Raw genomic sequence first — 17,229 nt, 5'->3', positions numbered from 1 at the left:
GGAAAAGATAAGAGAGGCTTCATGATGAGGGGCAGTGGTTTATCTTCTAAGTAATCGATAAAACATATCTTTTTCAAAACAGAACAATTTTTTCGCAGAGTTTAACCTGTCCAACATTGACGAATTTTCCTTTCCTTCTCCTGAGGTGGAGAAGAGTCCAGAGTTTTTAATATTCCCCAATGCAAGAGCAAAACTGCACCAGGTTTTGGAATCAGCCTAGGTTCCAATCCTAGCCCTGAGACCCACAAGTTAGGCAAACTTCAGCAGATTTCTTAACCTCTCTGAATCTCAGTTTCTTCCCAGTACACCATAATCCTATCCATCGCATAGAGATGTGAGGATTAAATGAAGGAATCCATATGTCCTCAATGTCTAGCATAAGTAAACACTCTATATGAGCGGCGGCAGTTAGCATTATTGCTTATAGTATTGTTAAAAGGGCAAGTGGTTGTTTCAGCCATGTAGCAAGCTGATTACCAAAAGAAAATTTTGATTGTATTCTTTGTACATTTTGTACTGAGGGAATAAAAGCCATCATGCATTCAATAAAATAATAAATTCTGTTAGCTGGCTAACAGACTCATCTTGACCACTTACCAGTCACCAACCTTGGCAAGTTATTTATTTATTACTGAAAATACGTTCCCTTCTTTTCCAACTGGACCAATCATACATGCTTCTCAGGCCTCTCAGATCTGTTGAAAAGAGACAAGAGATGGCCTATGTAAAAGTGGGTTGGAAAAGAGTTCAAATACTATCCAGAATGAAATGTATTATTGTTGGGATGTGGGAAACTGAGCTTCTATGAGCATATTTTGATTTGACTTTGAACTTTGGGGCAGGTATAAGGAACACCAGTCCTCATTTTTGTAACCCTAGGACACACTGAAGGTATTCAAAATGTTGATTTATTTTGTTGAGAAACCAGCTAGGAATCTCGAACCTTTCTCCTTTATCTCTCTTCCTTCCTTTCTTCAGGGTTTGATTTTTTCCCCCTCACATATAATTTCATTTTACTGTTGCAGCCATTACTGATTTCACCCATTTTGAAAAGAATCCTCTTATGTTAAGAGTCCATCGGCGTGTAATACTGGAATAAGTCACCACTCTTCTAGACTTGGATGTTAATGCAGGAATTGCTCTCTGCTGTAAATATCCTCTCTGCATTGGAGGGGAAGCCTGCCAAAGTGGGGCAGGGTGCAGATGTCTGACAAACCCCTTGACAGATCCTACTGTCTTGGGACCAAGTCCAGAGTCCTCAAGGTTGCTTGAGGCTTACCTGAATAAATTCCTGCCCACTTCTCCAGCCCAGTTTCTAAACTCTCTGCCCTGAGCTTGGTCCTTTTGAGATGTCTTCCCAGTTCCTTGAATGTAATACTCTCTCTTAAATCTGGGTACCCCTCTCCATCACCTCAGGTGCCATAGCTCCAACCTCCTTACTATCCTGACTTTTCTATCTAGATTCGCTTTAGTTTGTCTTGTTGATTGTTGAGTGAATTCAGTTTTGGCTGAGAAGATATGAGCCCTGGGACATTCTCACCCACCCTGACAACAACCCTCTTTCTTCTTCTTCCCCATCAGCCCCCCTTTTTATATAGACTTGTCTTTTCGTGGCTTGATAACACATTCCTTTTTAGTATTGAAAATATTCAATTACATGAATGTGTCAGTTTATGTACTCACCTAGCAAAGGACATCGTGGCTGCTTCTAAGCTTTGGAGATTATGAATAAAGTTATTATAAACTTCCATCTGCAGGTTTTTATGTGGACATAAGCTTTCAACTCTTTTGGGTAAATACTTTGGACCCAAAGAAGGAATATATCTCTGCCACAAAGGGCTCCTCATAGTTAATTGGGCACAAATTCATAACTAGAGTCTAGCAACCATGTTTACAGAGGCCACTCATACACACTGCATATCAGGGAAAAGCCACAGGCTGAGCTACCAAGCCTTCCACATTGCATTCCTGTCATCTGAGGCAAACCTTATAAAAAGTTCCTGAAACATATTTTGACCAATGGTTTGAGACCCACCCCATCCAATTGGAGTTGCTCAGGTATATCCTCATATGCATCTTTACTGACAAATCAGGGCAGCTCTATAACAACCAATCAGGATGCAAGATTTCAACCAATCAGGATAGTGCTATTTGAACCAATCAAACTGTGCAAATTTGGATTCTTCATTTGCATAAACATGAACCGACTGGGGACCAAGAGTGCTTTCTCTATATAAGCTGGCCTCCCCTTTGTCTTGGGGGAGCGCACTTTTGGTTTCCTCTGGAGGGTGCATCTTCCTGTATCAATAATTGTCCTTTTTCCACACCTCAGGTTGGGGACTCCTGTTGGCATTAGATTGATGGCAGTGACCTTTTATTGGCAATACCAAGGAATGTGAGTACAGTATTATATGGTAAGAGTGTGCTTCTTTAGTTTTGTAAGTAACTGCCAAATTATTTTCCAAATTGCCTGCCCTTCAAAGGCACAGCCTGGCCAGCTTCTTAGGCAGAGAGTACCCTAATTCTTAGTGCCCAAAGTTCTTGAGATACACTATTGTGGATATAGGCAAGGTGTGCATGATCACATTCCAGGGCAGCAGAGGGCAAATTCCTGTTTCGTACTTAGTTAATCATATATATGCTATTAGTGTATCTGAACTGGGGCAACTTGTACTATATTGCTATGAGAGCTGCTGAAAGCCAGAGAGGTGTCGCTATATGTTTGGTACATGTAAGAACAGGGAAAGCGTGTCTGTCCCTTCTTCATGAACACTCACACCTTCCAGCTGTGTCCTTCTCCTCCTCCCTGGAGTTCTTCTACCAACTGGTTGGTAAATCCTTTTCATTCATTGGAGATTTTCCTCTCACCACTATAATACTCACCTCTAGACTTCTCAGTTTCATGAGTTTCTCATTTCCAACAAATGTTTCCCTCACCTTCCTCCAGTGCCTCAATCCCATAATCACCATCAGAGCCCATCAATAGAATCTGTACCCCTCAGAAATCTCAGTTTCAGACAAGTCACCCTCTAAAATACTACAATCTGCTTTTTCAGATTCATTTACCATAATTTTTTGAATTCAATTCCTTCAAGCCCTTGATCCCAACTCTTTCTCCTGGCCCATCATCCCCCTTTTATTTTCTCATCACCCAATATTTAACACAAATCCTAGGGTCAATCTTCCAATCATGCCCTTGCACTTCCTTCTGTTATTTACTCCTAGCTGGTAAACCCCAAGCCTGACTGAGGTTCACTCTACCGTCTCTGTACCTGTCCTGAGCAGCTCCAAGTCGCTGATTAACACCCACACAATGAAGCTGGCTGTCTTCATTTAAAGCCGCAATCTTAAACCATACAGGAACACCCGCTCTCCTGACATACCCGTCATGCTTTGCTAGGTAATTTTTCTAGTTTTTAAAATAGCATTTCAGACCTTCTTATGTCTTTAAACCTCCCACACTCTCTCTCCCTGAATTCTGGCTAATGAGGTAGCCTAAAACTCCCTGAGAATATAGCAGCCAGAGAGGAACTCCCTCATCTCCTCACAGCAATCTAGAAACTCTTCTGCATTTGCACCTGGCTTCTGCTTCCTTTCTACTGTAGGGGAGAAAGCCTCTCTCCCCTTCTTTGGGCTCTGGATGAGCTAACCTCTTAAGAAGTTCACTACTTTAATTACCATCTCCTTCTTCTGCATCAGCAGAGTTCTGCCCTCTCCACTGCATTCTTCTCTTTTGTTTTGTGTTTTTAGGGGGCTGAGAGAGTATAATTTACACACATACAGAAATTTATTTTGTGCTCTGTTCCAGTCAATCCTCACCCCACAGGTAACCAATGCTCTGATTTCTATCACCATAGATTAATGCTTTCTGTTGCTGGACTTCATATAAATGGAATTGTACAGTTTGTACTACTTTGTATCTGGCTTCTTTTGTTCAATATAACATTTTGAGGTTAATCCGTGTTGTTGCGTATATCAGTAGTTTTTATTGCTCAGTATGTCATTGCGTGAATATACCACAACTTGTTTACTACTCTTGGGCCAGTTTCCATGTTTGGGCTACTATTAATAGGCTGTTCTGTACATTCTTCACAATTCTTTTTGTGGACACATGTTTCATTTATTTCATTTGCATTTCATTTCTGATCATAGGATGGTTTATATTTAACTCCATAAAAACTACCAAATGGCTTTTTAAATTGGCTGTACCATTTCACATTCTCATAAAAACAATGTGTGAGAGTTCCAGGTGCTTCACCTCCTTGCCAAATTTAAGATTATCAGTCTTTTGGGGACTGTGACTCTAGTGATGTGAGAAGTGCTTAGGACAGTGTTTGGCATAAAGTTGACCCTCAAAAGAGGTCAGATAGTGTTATTATCAGAGTAAATACTCAAGGATTTTAAACAAAGGGCATCTAAGTTTCCTCCTTTCTATAATCATATCTTACTCTTTCTTTTGTTCTAACCCCTCCAAAAACCACATTAAATAACCCCCAGCATTAACCATAAATCTATTTAAGTATTATCATGGTTAAATAGATGTTCATACATCTATCGAAGTATTGTCTTGGCTTTATAAAGAGGACAGGGAAGAGGTATGGATACAGGGCAAAGACACAATAAACAGCAAGCGCTCAGTAAATAGCACAGGTTCACCTCTCTCTCACAGCTGCCTGGAGTACAACCTTCTACCCTACTTTGCTCTGGGATTTGCCCCCATACTTTGGGGATTACATTCTCTTTGGAGCTGCACAGCCCATGGGATCTCAAACTTGGCCTTTCTGACAAGGGCAGGTCCCGACCACCAGCACCTTCTCCAGTTCGCAAACCTGGGTGTCTCTTCCTAGGGACAGCTTCCCTTGGGGGAAATCTGGAGTCTCGGGCGTGGCTGTGGCTCGGGAACCGAACGAAGCCTGAGCTGGACTAGACACGTGCTGGACTCCAGTGGCAGCGCAAGCAGCGCTGTCTTAGCTGCTCTCAGCAAGCTGCCGAGGAACCAACTCCTTTTGGCAACGCCTGCACCCCAACTCCTCTTCGCGTTCCCATATTTTTCGCTGCCCTCTGCCCAGGCTTAATTAATTATCTCCTCTAGCTCCTTCCCCACTGACCTCCTCCCTAGCCCATTCGCCCTGGGTTGGGAAGGGGACAGTAGGAGCGCCCCGCTCGGCACTGATTGTCTTGCGGGAGGAGAGGACGGTGCGGTGGCTGCAGAACGGCGCACTGGGCTCCACGATGCCCGAAAACGTCTCTTTGGCCAACTGCTGCGAGACCGGCGGGCGGGACGAGCGCTCAGGCTGGCTGGAGGCGGACGGCGCGCGGCCCTCCGGGATCCCCCGGCCTCCCTGGGTGGCGCCCGCGCTGTCCGCGGTGCTCATCGTCACCACCGCGGTAGACGTCCTGGGCAACCTGCTGGTCATCTTCTCGGTGCTCAAGAACCGCAAGCTCCGGAATGCAGGTGAGCGCCATGCCCGCTGCCGAGCTCGCGCGGTCCCCCTGGCGTCTGGTCCTGACCCTGACCCCGCGATCCGCTGTCTTAGCCCTCCTCATTCCTGGGCGCCCCGTTCTTTTCTCTCTAACCTTGTCCCCAAGTTCGGTATTGAACTCAAAATTTAAGATGAGTGCCCTCGCCCGATGTGCGGCTCTGGAGCCCGCCCCTTGCAGTTCCCCAGGGCACACTTGGTGCATCAGTGCCAGCATGAATAGGGCAAAGTTTTTATTGCGCGCTTTTTGGCAAGGAGCGGGCTCTGTGGGAAACTACACAGCTGGACGCGCGTCACTATCCATGGCGCTCCAATTTGTGCCAGTCCAAGTGCGGCCCTTCGCTGGCCACAGACACCTCAGAATCTTTAAAGCCTCTCACTCTCCCATGCCAAGCACTGCGGCTGCACGCAGTAGGTAATTAGAAAATATTCGTTGAGACAAAAAGTGAATCAGTGGAAGCACTGTAGTGGGTTTCGCATCAGAAACTTATCTCCAGGTCATCTGAAGACCAAATTCCAACCGAGATAGTGCAATTTAGAAATCTTCAGGCTCTGCTTGAACTGAAATAGATTGTTTTGAGATAACGTGGTTTTTTATGAAGACAGAAAATTCGTGATATTAACCGAAGATTAAAACAATGATCTGGCTAAACAGTACTGCAATCCTGGAAATATTTTTCTCCTTTCAATCCACTCTCATTTCAATTTTCTCATACTCAAGTCTGCAAGGAAAACAAAACCAGAGAGAGAGAGAGTCTCTGAACTCCAGCCCTGAGGGGGTTATTGGAGTGTCCTGACCATTTCTGCTTGGGAAGAAGCTCAATGATCTATTTGTCAATTTATAATCTCCCAGTTTGGGCCTTTGGAGCAACTCGGATATTAAGAATGAATTAAAATGAAAAGATAACAGCAGAGAGCCAATTCTACAGCTTGAATGTGCTCTTCTAAAGAGTTAGAGCACTCAGAATGGCTGTTTTAGTTAATGGTTATTTATTTATTTTATATGTATATATTTTGTGTGGCCCTGTTACTTTAAGATTTTTATCTAAAGAATAAACCAAAAAAAAAAAAAAAAAGTGAATTTCTACCCATAATATGGGAAACAACATTAATAAGAAGTAAGCTTTTTAATTCAGTCATTTCAGTACTGATGACTAGTATTACCTGGAATATTTTTAAGATGTTATTGTGTCTTTTGAGTAAAAGCTTATATATTAGAAAAGAGCAGGTTATGATTAGAAAGCTATATTTAATTGTCGACCATATCATCTTTTTGCAGCAGCCACAAACATTCATTTCCTGCACAGGGAGGCAGGAAGAGGCAGGGCAGGGCTCTCCAGGTTCTGATACTCGCTACTTCTCTCCCTCACTAATTAGGTGTTTAGAGAAGGCCTGATGGGGTGTGGCTCCCTGCTCAGTAAATTGGGCTGCCTACTTGGGGGAGGGGGCTGAGGACCAGGGTGCTGCTTCCTTTGGCCTGAGGAAGACAAGCATCTTCTCCCCTCCCCCATTCTGCTGAGGACTGGCCTCCTTTGCATTTCTAACAGGCCTCACCTTTCTGATTTGAGAGGGTGGCTGAAGTGGGTAGGGAGCTTGTTAAATTGCTTGTACATCCACTGTTCTACCCTCCCTACCTCCTGTTGAGTCTGCTACAGCCCAGCATTAGAAAATAAAATTAACACTATATCTAAATGACATTGATTCCTGACACATTTGTGGCTCCTATAGTCATGTAGTTTAACCGGTTTTTATTTGACTGTTGACTTTATTGATGATAACCATGAAAAATCATAGTATTGATTTAAACTAAATAACATTGGCAGAGTGAGATTTCAAAAGGTACTTTAAAACCTAACTGTATAGGTAGCACTCATTGCTCTATTAGCCAGGTCTTCTCTTACTAAAGAGTTTGGATTTTCTTTAAGAAACACTTATCTTAGATTTTTCTGTAATTAATTGTGGTGTTAAGAAGATAGGAGTGACAATGAGAACACACATATTTCCAACAACAAGGCACACAGCCCATGTTAAGGTCATAGCACCTGTCTGAACAGGCATCAGAATCCTTTACTTGACTATTACAAGTTGATATGATCAACAAATACAGCTTTCTAAACACAAACTGCTCTTTCCTAAATATAGGCTTTTACTCAAAGGGCACAATAATATCTTTAAAATATCCCAGATAATACTAGCCATCACTACTGAAATGATTGAGTTAGAAAGCTTACTTTTCTTAATAATGTTGTTCCCATATTATGGATAGACACTCACTTTTTTTTTTCAAGGGCAGACCCTGTCATTCATAACAAGGATGTTCCTGATGGTAGGATAAGTGGTCAGAATAATTGTCCTTTTTGAGGGGATCACCCTGTCTGTGACTTCTGCTGCTGTTGCTTGCGTTGGGTTGATTATTTCAGAGATGGCACTAGAGAAGGGAGAGGGGTGGAAGGAAGGTGGAAGTCAGATTCAAGGCATTGACTCAACTTAGAAGGTAAGGCCAGGTGTGTGTTCACTCTTTGCTATAATCCCAGAGCCTCGCACAACACATGGCACTGGGGAAGCATTTCACACTTCTCAGTGTGTGTGTGTGTTTCCTGTCACACTTTGTGATCTCCTGACAGTGTCCGAGGACTTTCCCTTGTGCCTAACACTGCCACTCTTACCCCAGACAGGATCTTACCAATATTAATCCCTATATTTTAAAAATCTCTTCCTCTCCCTGATCTTCTGGAATCTTCCTCCATCAAGCTCCTTCTCTCTTCTGTATTTTCAGCTTCTGCCTCTTTCCCTTCAGCACACACATGCATGCACACAAATGCATGCACATACATATACACATACACACAGGGGTCTCTAGTGTTTAAAAGAGAATATTTCCTTAATTTTTATGTCATATAATTTCCTTCTCTTCTCCGCCAGACACCTTAAAATAACAGTTTACATCCAATGACCACCTCGCTGCTACCCAGTGCCTCCTCAGTTGTCTGGGATCTGGCCTCCTTGGAAATACACCTCTGCCCCGTGTCTGACACAAGGCCTCTCCCTCCTTGGGCCTTTCATTTGCTCAGCTTACCCGATGCTAGTTTTTGAATCTCCTTCCTCTTCAACTCCCAAACACTTGAACCTTGGGAGTCATTCTTGGTTCATTAATTCCTTACATCCTCATGATGTTTGCCTTAGAGTATTTCTCAATTTTTCCCTTTCCTGCCCTCCCTACTGTTACTGCAGTTTACACCCTCATCATCTCTTGAGCAAGCTATGTCCATAGTCCCCAGACAGCTTTCCCTGCTCCCTTCTCCAGTGGCTGTTCCCGCTGCCACAGTCAACCCCTGCTGTTAGTGACCACCCTCCAACTACAGACCAATTTCAAGCTCCAGAGCAGTGAGCTGCTGCCACTCCCGCTCAGCCCATGCTGTCTGATGCACTACTTTCATCTTGGGAAGTTCTCCACCTCATTTCTGCTAGTGAATATCTTCCTCAACTCCCCAAAGGGGTTGTTGATGTTTATGAATAACACCATGAAGTCACACTTACTGTCTTCCTCCTCAGCCTTTTGTGTGTTCTCTCGTTACAGCCCTCACCTCACTGTATTGTTCGTTTTTCTCTCTCCCCGCTGACTGTGAACTCATTGACAGCAGAGATTTTTATTCCAGTTCTGTTCACTGACCCGGGTATGTAATAAGAACTGAATATAGGTCTTTTGAAAAAAAATCGAAAATGGAAAAGATACCAGGAAAGCAGTGGGACTAAAGGAATTAATTTTGCTTCATGAGGTAGGGTAGATCTCAGTTATAGTACTCAGCATTGCTCAGGGAATCAGTATGGTTCTCATGGAATTGAATTGCTTTCAGCACTAAAAGCCCAACGTGCACCTCACTCTTGTCCTCAAGAGCTGACTGGCACCTTCTGCACAAAGCTGTGCCTACTCCCTGACTCCTGCTGTGTAGCCAGCAGGATCCAGCTATGCATATGGCTTCCTAAAATTGTGCCCCAGTGACTCCTTAGGGAGTTGGCTCCTTTAAGCTGCCTCTGAAATGTGAGCCTCCTGCACCATCTAGACAGCCACACAGAAGAGAGCTGAGGGAAACTTGTTCTTACTATAATGTTGAGATAACCTCCATTAGCAGAGCGGGAAGCACAACAACGCCAGTCATTCCTGTCCCATGAGCACTGTGACCATGATTTCCTAGGCAACAGTCAGGAGCCATGATCTGACAGCTGTGTTAAAGAGATTGTTGGGGAGTGGACATACGGCCATTTCTAGGACATTGGGTGATTTGTAAAGAGGAAAGATATAAAATATTTGACAATAGGATCTCCCAGGAAAACGTGGAGGATTTGGTTGCTGAACACATAGGTCCTCTCCTGCCCTGTCCAGCAGGCACCCAGCAATGCTCAGAGTCCACGCCATCTCTTCTTTGAAACAGGTGACTGCATTGCAGGTTTTCTGATGGGAATTTTCAGCCAGGCAGGTGTTTTCCATCCCCTGTTAGCTTAGAGCAGAGCCCTCTATGTGACTCCTTTTCCTTGCTCTTCTCCTCCCACTTGCTGATTGAGGAGGTAAATGATGAATGAGTATAAATAGGCTGTCCTTAGACAAAGGCTCTTGAGAGGCTTGGAGGAAATATTTAACAGACCCACCCTTCCCGCCCTCCAGGCATTACTAAGTAAGGCTGAGCCCGCCTCATTGGGGCTTTATTCTACTGCTGACCACTCATGGGGATGTCACTAGGTGACAGATGTCTTTTGACCTGCCGAGCTTAGTGGGTTTGGAGTGCTTATCAGCCAAAGACCGAACTGGGCTATTTTGGACTCGCTCCCTGTTGTCGCCTAAGCTTTCCAACTCACATTTCGGTTCTGCATACCTTATTATCTTCCTCACCGAACAAAAATGAACACATTTTAAAGCCCATAATTACGTCTTTAGCCAAATCATTGTGAAAGCTCATAATCCTCTCTAATTTCTCCATGTAGCTCTTAGTAGCCCAGGGATTTGGAGACTTTCATCCCTGACTGCCTTCCCCCTACCCTCCCAAAAGTTGGAGTCTGTATTTAGCATGATATACTGCAAAACTCAGAAGATATTGATGCTGCTATTAGGTCTTACAGCTTTCAGTATTTGTTGCTGAATGGGTAAAAGGGAGTTGGGAAGAAATATCCCAGTTCTTGGGGAATTTGCACTGTAGAGAAACACCCTTCCTTCTTCATTTTCTTCACTCCACCACTACGCACAGCTATTCTCATAGGCAACCCAGTCCAATGCTATAAATCTCTTTTTTATTCTTTCTATGCAACTACTACTAATATAAAAACAACAATCGTAAATAACAGCTAACATTACTATGTGCTTTTTATGTGCCAGGTATAAATCTCTCGTTTATAAGAAAGAGAGAAAAGGAAAGGAAAAAATTTATGCACAGTCTCCCATCAAAGGACTTCCCTTTCTAAGCACCACTTCATTTCTCTCTCTTCCTTGAAGGCAAAATTGACTGAGAGAACAATCTACAGTACTAAATAAAGTTCATCCTCCAACATTCAATAGAATTTGCCTTGCTCACTGCTCCCCTCCCAAATGCCAGGTTAAACAGGCAATTTTCTGTTTTCTCTCTCACTTTTCTGGATGACTAAGAAACTCTACATCAATCCTCTTAATCCACTTGATATTTCTTTTTCTCGATTTCTTCCTATGTATCTTCTTGTTTTTTTCTCATTCTTTATCTGTATGGCCATAGATAATTCACATAATCTGAGTGTTGGATTATTGATCTATAAAATGGAAATCACACTATCAACCTTAAAGGATTCTTGTGAGAAACAAATGAGAACAATTTATGTAAATGTACATTATGTACATTGTTGTTTTGCTGTTATTAGTAAATATGAATAAGGTAATAAAATGCTACCTCAAGAGTCTCCAAGTGATCTCATTTGATGGTTATTGGCAGAATGTTTTAAAATAGGCATAATTACTTTTTAAACAGATACTTATGCTTTTAAATATATTTTCTTCTTTTAAGTGGTTGCAGTATTCCCCATCATATATTTGCTTACACTATTAGCCTGTTTAGCTATCCTTCTTTAATTAAAGTGAAGTTATATTTCAGCTCAGCCCTTGTGTGATTCATACACACACTCTAGGGTTTTCTTTGGAGGAAAACAATCTCTCTCCTCAAAGAATCTGAGAGTCAAATTAGGAACTTATGTTACTATAAAAATTATTGTTTTAGCATGTGTAAGAAAATCAAGTTTTTAATAAATGATCTGTTCTCAATAATTTCGAATGCCTATCTCCAGCAAGCAACTAATACAAATATCTCAAATTAATTTGGAGATTATTGTTATTTCTTATGCTCTTTCCCATACATGATCTCATTTGGGGGAGACAGCCTTTCTGGGATGGAAGCAGCCTGTTGCAAGGGATTCGGTGATTTTGTCATCCCCTCTGTGAATTGTCCTACCAGGGCAGCCCTATCCCACCACTGCCCCAGCCACAGGCCAGCTTAATTCTTCCACACCCTTCCCACCATCTCTGCTGCCCTTCCTCCCAGCTCTCACGTCACTGGAGGACTCCTGTTTCTGTGTCTGTTTCTCCAGTATCACTGTTGGTATCTCAGCAGCAGAGTCCATGTGTTTCACCTGTCACTGTGCCCTACCCAAGTGTGGTAGGTGCTCGATAAATGTATTATACATTTGAATAGGTGGAGGCTGGAAGAAGAACTAAATTAGGCACAGGAAATTTATTTGTTAGAAATGATGGATCATCTGTTGATTCCTCTATCATAACCTTCATCACATCTTGTTTAATTTCTTTGTCTCCTCTATGAGACCATGAGCTTTATAAGGGGAGGGAATGTGTTTATCTTGCTCACTATGCTTTCCACGTCCCTGGCAGAGCTAGTATCTGGTAGATACTTGGCAATATTTCTTGAGTAAATGCCTGTTTCTACGTCACCTCTTTTAGCTCAATGACTGGGGCAAACTCTTCTGGGCATGCAAGGTCGGCACAGGGAAAAAAGAGGGGCAAGGGATTGGAGGTAGCTTTATCATCCAGAATTCTCCTATCTGATAAAGACTAGGTAGCTCAACACTTGTTGGCTCTTTTCCAGATTACTAGTTTCTCATTAGGAAATAGTTTTTTTCAGAAAGAAGAAAAAAGGTGAGGAAGGAGGAGGTTGTGATGGTTGGTGTGTGAAGAGATGTGCTTTGCCTATGAATGTGGAAGAGAATTCCATATTAGTGAACAAAACTCTGTTACTGAAGTCTGTCATCACTAACAAGCCCCGTCTGATAGAGGTAGATGAAAATAAGTCATACCAGGACTTGTGATATGAATATTCATTAGAAGCCTATTTAGGGGGTGATGAGCAGTGCTGTGTGTGTCTTGTTTGATTTCTCACCTATCTGAGAAAGAAATGGAGAATTAGATCTTTCCTTGACTATTATCCACATAGGACCTGGCTTCTTACAGATGGGAGACAAAACAAGAATATTATTTGCCTAATTTGGAGTTGTGTCAAGAAAACCAAGAGACAGTACAATGTCTGGGCAGATGACTCTACAGCAGGAACCGGTTAATTTCAGTCCTTTGAGAATGGCCAGAATAACAGAGGAGTGTAATTGAATTACTTTCCACGTGGAGTCTGTGGAGTCGAATGTGTTCTTCTCACTATTTACAAGCTGTTTGCCGGCCTCTGGGGCACTATTAGTGGATGAACCACATTAACGCAGCAGAGCTTGACTCACTTACTGTCCTGGGGAAGCAGCTGGCGGAGACAGCGAGGGCTCCCAGCAGCTCTTGTCTTTCTCCCCACGTACCTGCAAGTGCCAAAAGCTTGTCTGCCGCTTAGCAGGCCCAGAGGAGACCAAATTCCTGTGTTGGAAAGAAGTGATATTCTTCACAGAAACAGCAATGTGGAATGTGTGTGAGAAGGGGGAAGGAGGCCTACAAAAGACAAGGAGGGAACCGATGAAGGAGTGGTCAGTAACTCGAGGGAAACAAATTCAATGACTTGCCCAAGTTCATTCCACCAGAAAGTGGCCCGACTCTGATTACCCCAGGGCATTCCAACTCCCAGCACCACCTCCAACTGTCAAAAGGACACTTAAAATTCTGGGCAGAGACAAGGGCTTATGATTCAGCTAAAAACAAGAACTTTGAGAGAGGAAATCACTCATTTTCTTGGGACCAAGTGAGGTCTGAGTCAGAGACAGAGACAGAAATCTGCCAGTGGAGACAGCGAACAAGACTGGGAATTAAATAGAGAAGCAGGAGACCCCCTTCACATCCCAAGCAAGTCCTCCAATGTGCATTTCTTGCCTTGCGGTACCAACCAGAAAGAATACAAGGGGGCTTTATCCCATTAAGTAAATAGATTCCCTAAAGTAGTAGATTAGAAGGAATCTAGCAGTTCAACCTGAGGCCAGAGTCTCTTTTGCTATCAACCTACTTGGATGTCTTGAGAAACAGGAAAGCTCACTACTTCACAATCACTCTAATTGTCCAAACAATCTCTTTCTTTTCAGTTACATCCTTTCTCCCTTAGGCCCTAGCCTAAGTAATTAGGTCCTGAAAACTCCCAAGGAGGCAACAGATTTCTTTTGGTTCTGAGTGGAGTAGATCCCAAGCACCTAAGGCCAAAATAGGCACATCAGGAAGGCTGTCTGTGGGTCTTCCAGGTTCCCAAGGTCATATGGAGCATTTCCCATGGCATTGTCCTTGAGATGGGGTGAGAATGTGTGTCAGGACAGTGGCGGGCAGGGGGCAGACCTCCCTCTACTTTGCGAGTCTATAATTGCAAGTTTGGAGTCTACCTTGCTTGAAGGTCTGACTCAGGGAACTCCCAGCTGGGTGGCTCTGAGCCTCCATTTTTTCGAACTCCTTTGGAACCCCTTTGAAGACCCCAGCCTGGCCTCTCCGATTACTGTACCTTTTGGACCACTTTCATCTGGGGGACTCTTTGGAACCCTGAGGTGGTCACATCAGCCTCTGACATGCAGAACAAAAGCATGGTGGCAGTGGAGCATCGGTGTCCTTGCCTCTTTAGAGAGTCCCTCCTATAAATCCGTTCCATCTGGCCTCTGCATTCAGCCACTCTAAGGCTGACAGCCTGCACTTCACCAGGTATCAAAATGTCAAAAGACTTGAAACACCGTATCCACCACTCACTGTCTCCCTGAGGGCCTCTGTTGGTAGGAAAGTATCTTTTGAGCGTATAGTAGGTGCTCAAAAAGTACAATACTTAGTGAATGAAACAAATGACATTGGGAACTTCATATTGTCCAGATTTTCAGGTTCTTGGTACTTGATTCATGAGTCAGTGTTGGTTTTAGAATGCAAACACTTTATGAACAGAGATTGTTCTTTTGGACTAAGTCCTGTCTCTTCCCTAGGACTCTGGCCCAGAACATATCTGAAGCATGTTGATCGACAGTTGTTATGTTCTTCTGAGGCTCTTTCTGGTTGGCCGAGCTCATTAATGCTGGAGAATGTTCTGTTCTAAGAAGGGAGGCAGTTCGGGAAACTGGGGAGTGTTCAGGCAAAGTGGGGAGGCCTCTGGAGGCTATGAGACGAGGAGCACCCACAGTCCCTCTCCACTCCGTATGACTAGACTCTGAGCCACTATGCCAGGTGTCTGCCGACATGGCAACATGGCTGTGTTTAGGCCCCAGACAAGGGACAGGGGGATACCAAAACACACAGTTCCCACTCTCAAAACACTTCTTCCATCTCACATAAAAAACACAATTCACTTTTAGGAAAATGAATTAAAGACGCTTGGAAAGTAGCCTGTTAACCAGTGGGGAGAATATGCAAAGGGAAACGGAGAGAGATACAGGAAGGTGGGTGTATGAAAAGGGATCCAGATTCCTGATTTTCAGATTCTTCTCCCCAGAATCCTTGCCGGAGCTTAAATGATGCAAAACCATGGAGCATCTGTGCCTAACATTAAAATAGTTACCATTTGCAAGCACCCACTGTGTCCCCAAGCACTTAGAATCATTATTTAATTCTCACAGCTACTGGTTAAAGTAGGCATCATTAACCCCATTCTTCAATTGAGAAAAATGAGGCTCAAAGAGCCCGAGTAACTTGCTTCAGTCACACAGTTAGTGAGTAGCAGAGAAGCAGTTTTAGCCCTGAACTCTGCCTCTCTAAAGACACTTGTTTCCATTCCCAATACTAACAGTAATTCAGTTACTTTTAAGTAAATGGACAAAGAATAGAATATTTTACAGAATAGAAATTGCGGAGTCTTGTGCTGACTCTTGCTTCCTGTTTCCTGTTCCAGGTAATTTGTTCTTGGTGAGCCTGGCGTTGGCTGACCTGGCGGTGGCCTTGTACCCCTACCCTCTAATCCTTGTGGCCATCTTCCATGATGGCTGGGCCCTGGGGGAGGTGCACTGCAAGGCCAGTGCCTTTGTGATGGGCCTGAGTGTCATTGGCTCTGTCTTCAACATCACCGCCATCGCCATTAACCGCTACTGCTACATCTGCCACAGCGTGGCCTACCACCGGATCTTTCGGTACTGGCACACCCCGCTCTACATCTGCCTCGTCTGGCTCCTCACCGTGGTGGCCTTGGTGCCCAACTTTTTCGTGGGGTCTCTGGAGTACGACCCACGCATCTACTCCTGCACCTTCATCCAGACGGCCAGCACCCAGTACACAGCAGCAGTGGTGGTCATCCACTTCCTCCTCCCCATGGCTGTTGTGTCCTTCTGTTACCTGCGCATCTGGATGCTAGTGCTCCAGGCCCGTAGGAAGGCCAGGTCGGAGAGCAAGCTGTGCCTGAGGCCCAGTGACATCCGGAGCTTCCTAACCATGTTCGTGGTGTTTGTGATCTTTGCCATCTGCTGGGCCCCGCTGAATTGCATCGGCCTCGTTGTGGCCATCGACCCAGAAGAAATGGCTCCCCAGGTCCCAGAGGGGCTTTTCGTCACAAGCTACTTCTTGGCTTACTTCAACAGCTGCCTTAATGCCATTGTCTATGGGCTCCTGAACCAGAACTTCCGCAGGGAATACAAGAAGATTGTCTTGGCCCTCTGGAGCCCACGGCTCTGCGTTCAGGACACTTCCAAGAGCAGCCACGCAGAGGGGCAGCAGGGCCAAGCTCTACCTGTTGTTAATACCCAAGACCCTGTCCAGGCAGATACTCTCTAGCCTGGATCCGAGGCACGCCAGCTGGGTGACAAACTTGTGAAATGATAGGAGTGAATCTGCTCCACTGGTGAGACTGGGCACCGACCTGTTTGTATGACAGCACATGCCTTGTGGAACTTTATCCTGTGGATGAGAAGCCCATCAGCACCCTTGTTTCAGGCTAGTTGGGGATGTCTACAACTCCTGGGGGCCGTGTCCCAGTAGCATAGCAATGGACCTGGTAGACACTCTCCCAGTGGTGTCCTGGGGGCTTCAAGCACATGAGGACCAAAGAAGAGACGGAATGAGGAAAGGCCTGAGACAGAAGAGGCCACTTCCTTCTCATGGGCTGCCCTCTCACCTTCCCAGTGTGACCTCCTTGCCCCACTGAATTGCATCAACCTCATTATGACCATCGACCCAGAAGAAATGGCTCCCCAGGTCCCAGACAAGCTCCTTTCTCTCTTACCCTGGAGGGATGGTAGGAAGAAATATCTTCCTGTTAGCGAGAATGAAAGAGCCAGTTCTGCAGTGCTGGAAGGTAGGTAGTTCTGCAGGGGCCGCAGGGGGCTGTGGTGGGTGCAGAGGGCAAGCAGCCTATATTTT

At 44.4% G+C, this 17,229-nt stretch overlaps 1 protein-coding gene across 1 annotated transcript; it reads left to right on the top strand.

Annotated features, from left to right (window-relative positions):
- Positions 1 to 5,020: 5,020 nt before the first annotated feature.
- On the top strand, positions 5,021 to 16,648 carry MTNR1B (melatonin receptor 1B). Its single transcript, XM_016158657.2, has 2 exons — positions 5,021 to 5,455; positions 15,773 to 16,648. The coding sequence occupies exons 1-2, from the start codon at positions 5,233 to 5,235 to the stop codon at positions 16,642 to 16,644; spliced, it is 1,095 nt and encodes a 364-aa protein (XP_016014143.1). The 5' UTR covers positions 5,021 to 5,232; the 3' UTR covers positions 16,645 to 16,648.
- The last annotated feature ends 581 nt before the right edge of the window (positions 16,649 to 17,229 follow it).

This window comes from Rousettus aegyptiacus, unplaced genomic scaffold (assembly GCF_014176215.1).
Source record: "Rousettus aegyptiacus isolate mRouAeg1 unplaced genomic scaffold, mRouAeg1.p scaffold_m13_p_5, whole genome shotgun sequence".
NCBI lineage: Eukaryota > Metazoa > Chordata > Mammalia > Chiroptera > Pteropodidae > Rousettus > Rousettus aegyptiacus.
Note: the sequence above shows the minus strand (reverse complement) of the source record. Positions and strands in the feature narration are given on the sequence as shown.

Excerpts from the sequence above, each read along its gene's own strand:
- MTNR1B (XM_016158657.2), top strand. The coding sequence starts at position 5,233 with ATGCCCGAAAACGTCTCTTTGGCCAACTGCTGCGAGACCGGCGGGCGG. Across the intron at positions 5,456-15,772 it reads CCGCAAGCTCCGGAATGCAG|GTAATTTGTTCTTGGTGAGC; the intron begins GTGAGCGCCATG and ends TTCCTGTTCCAG.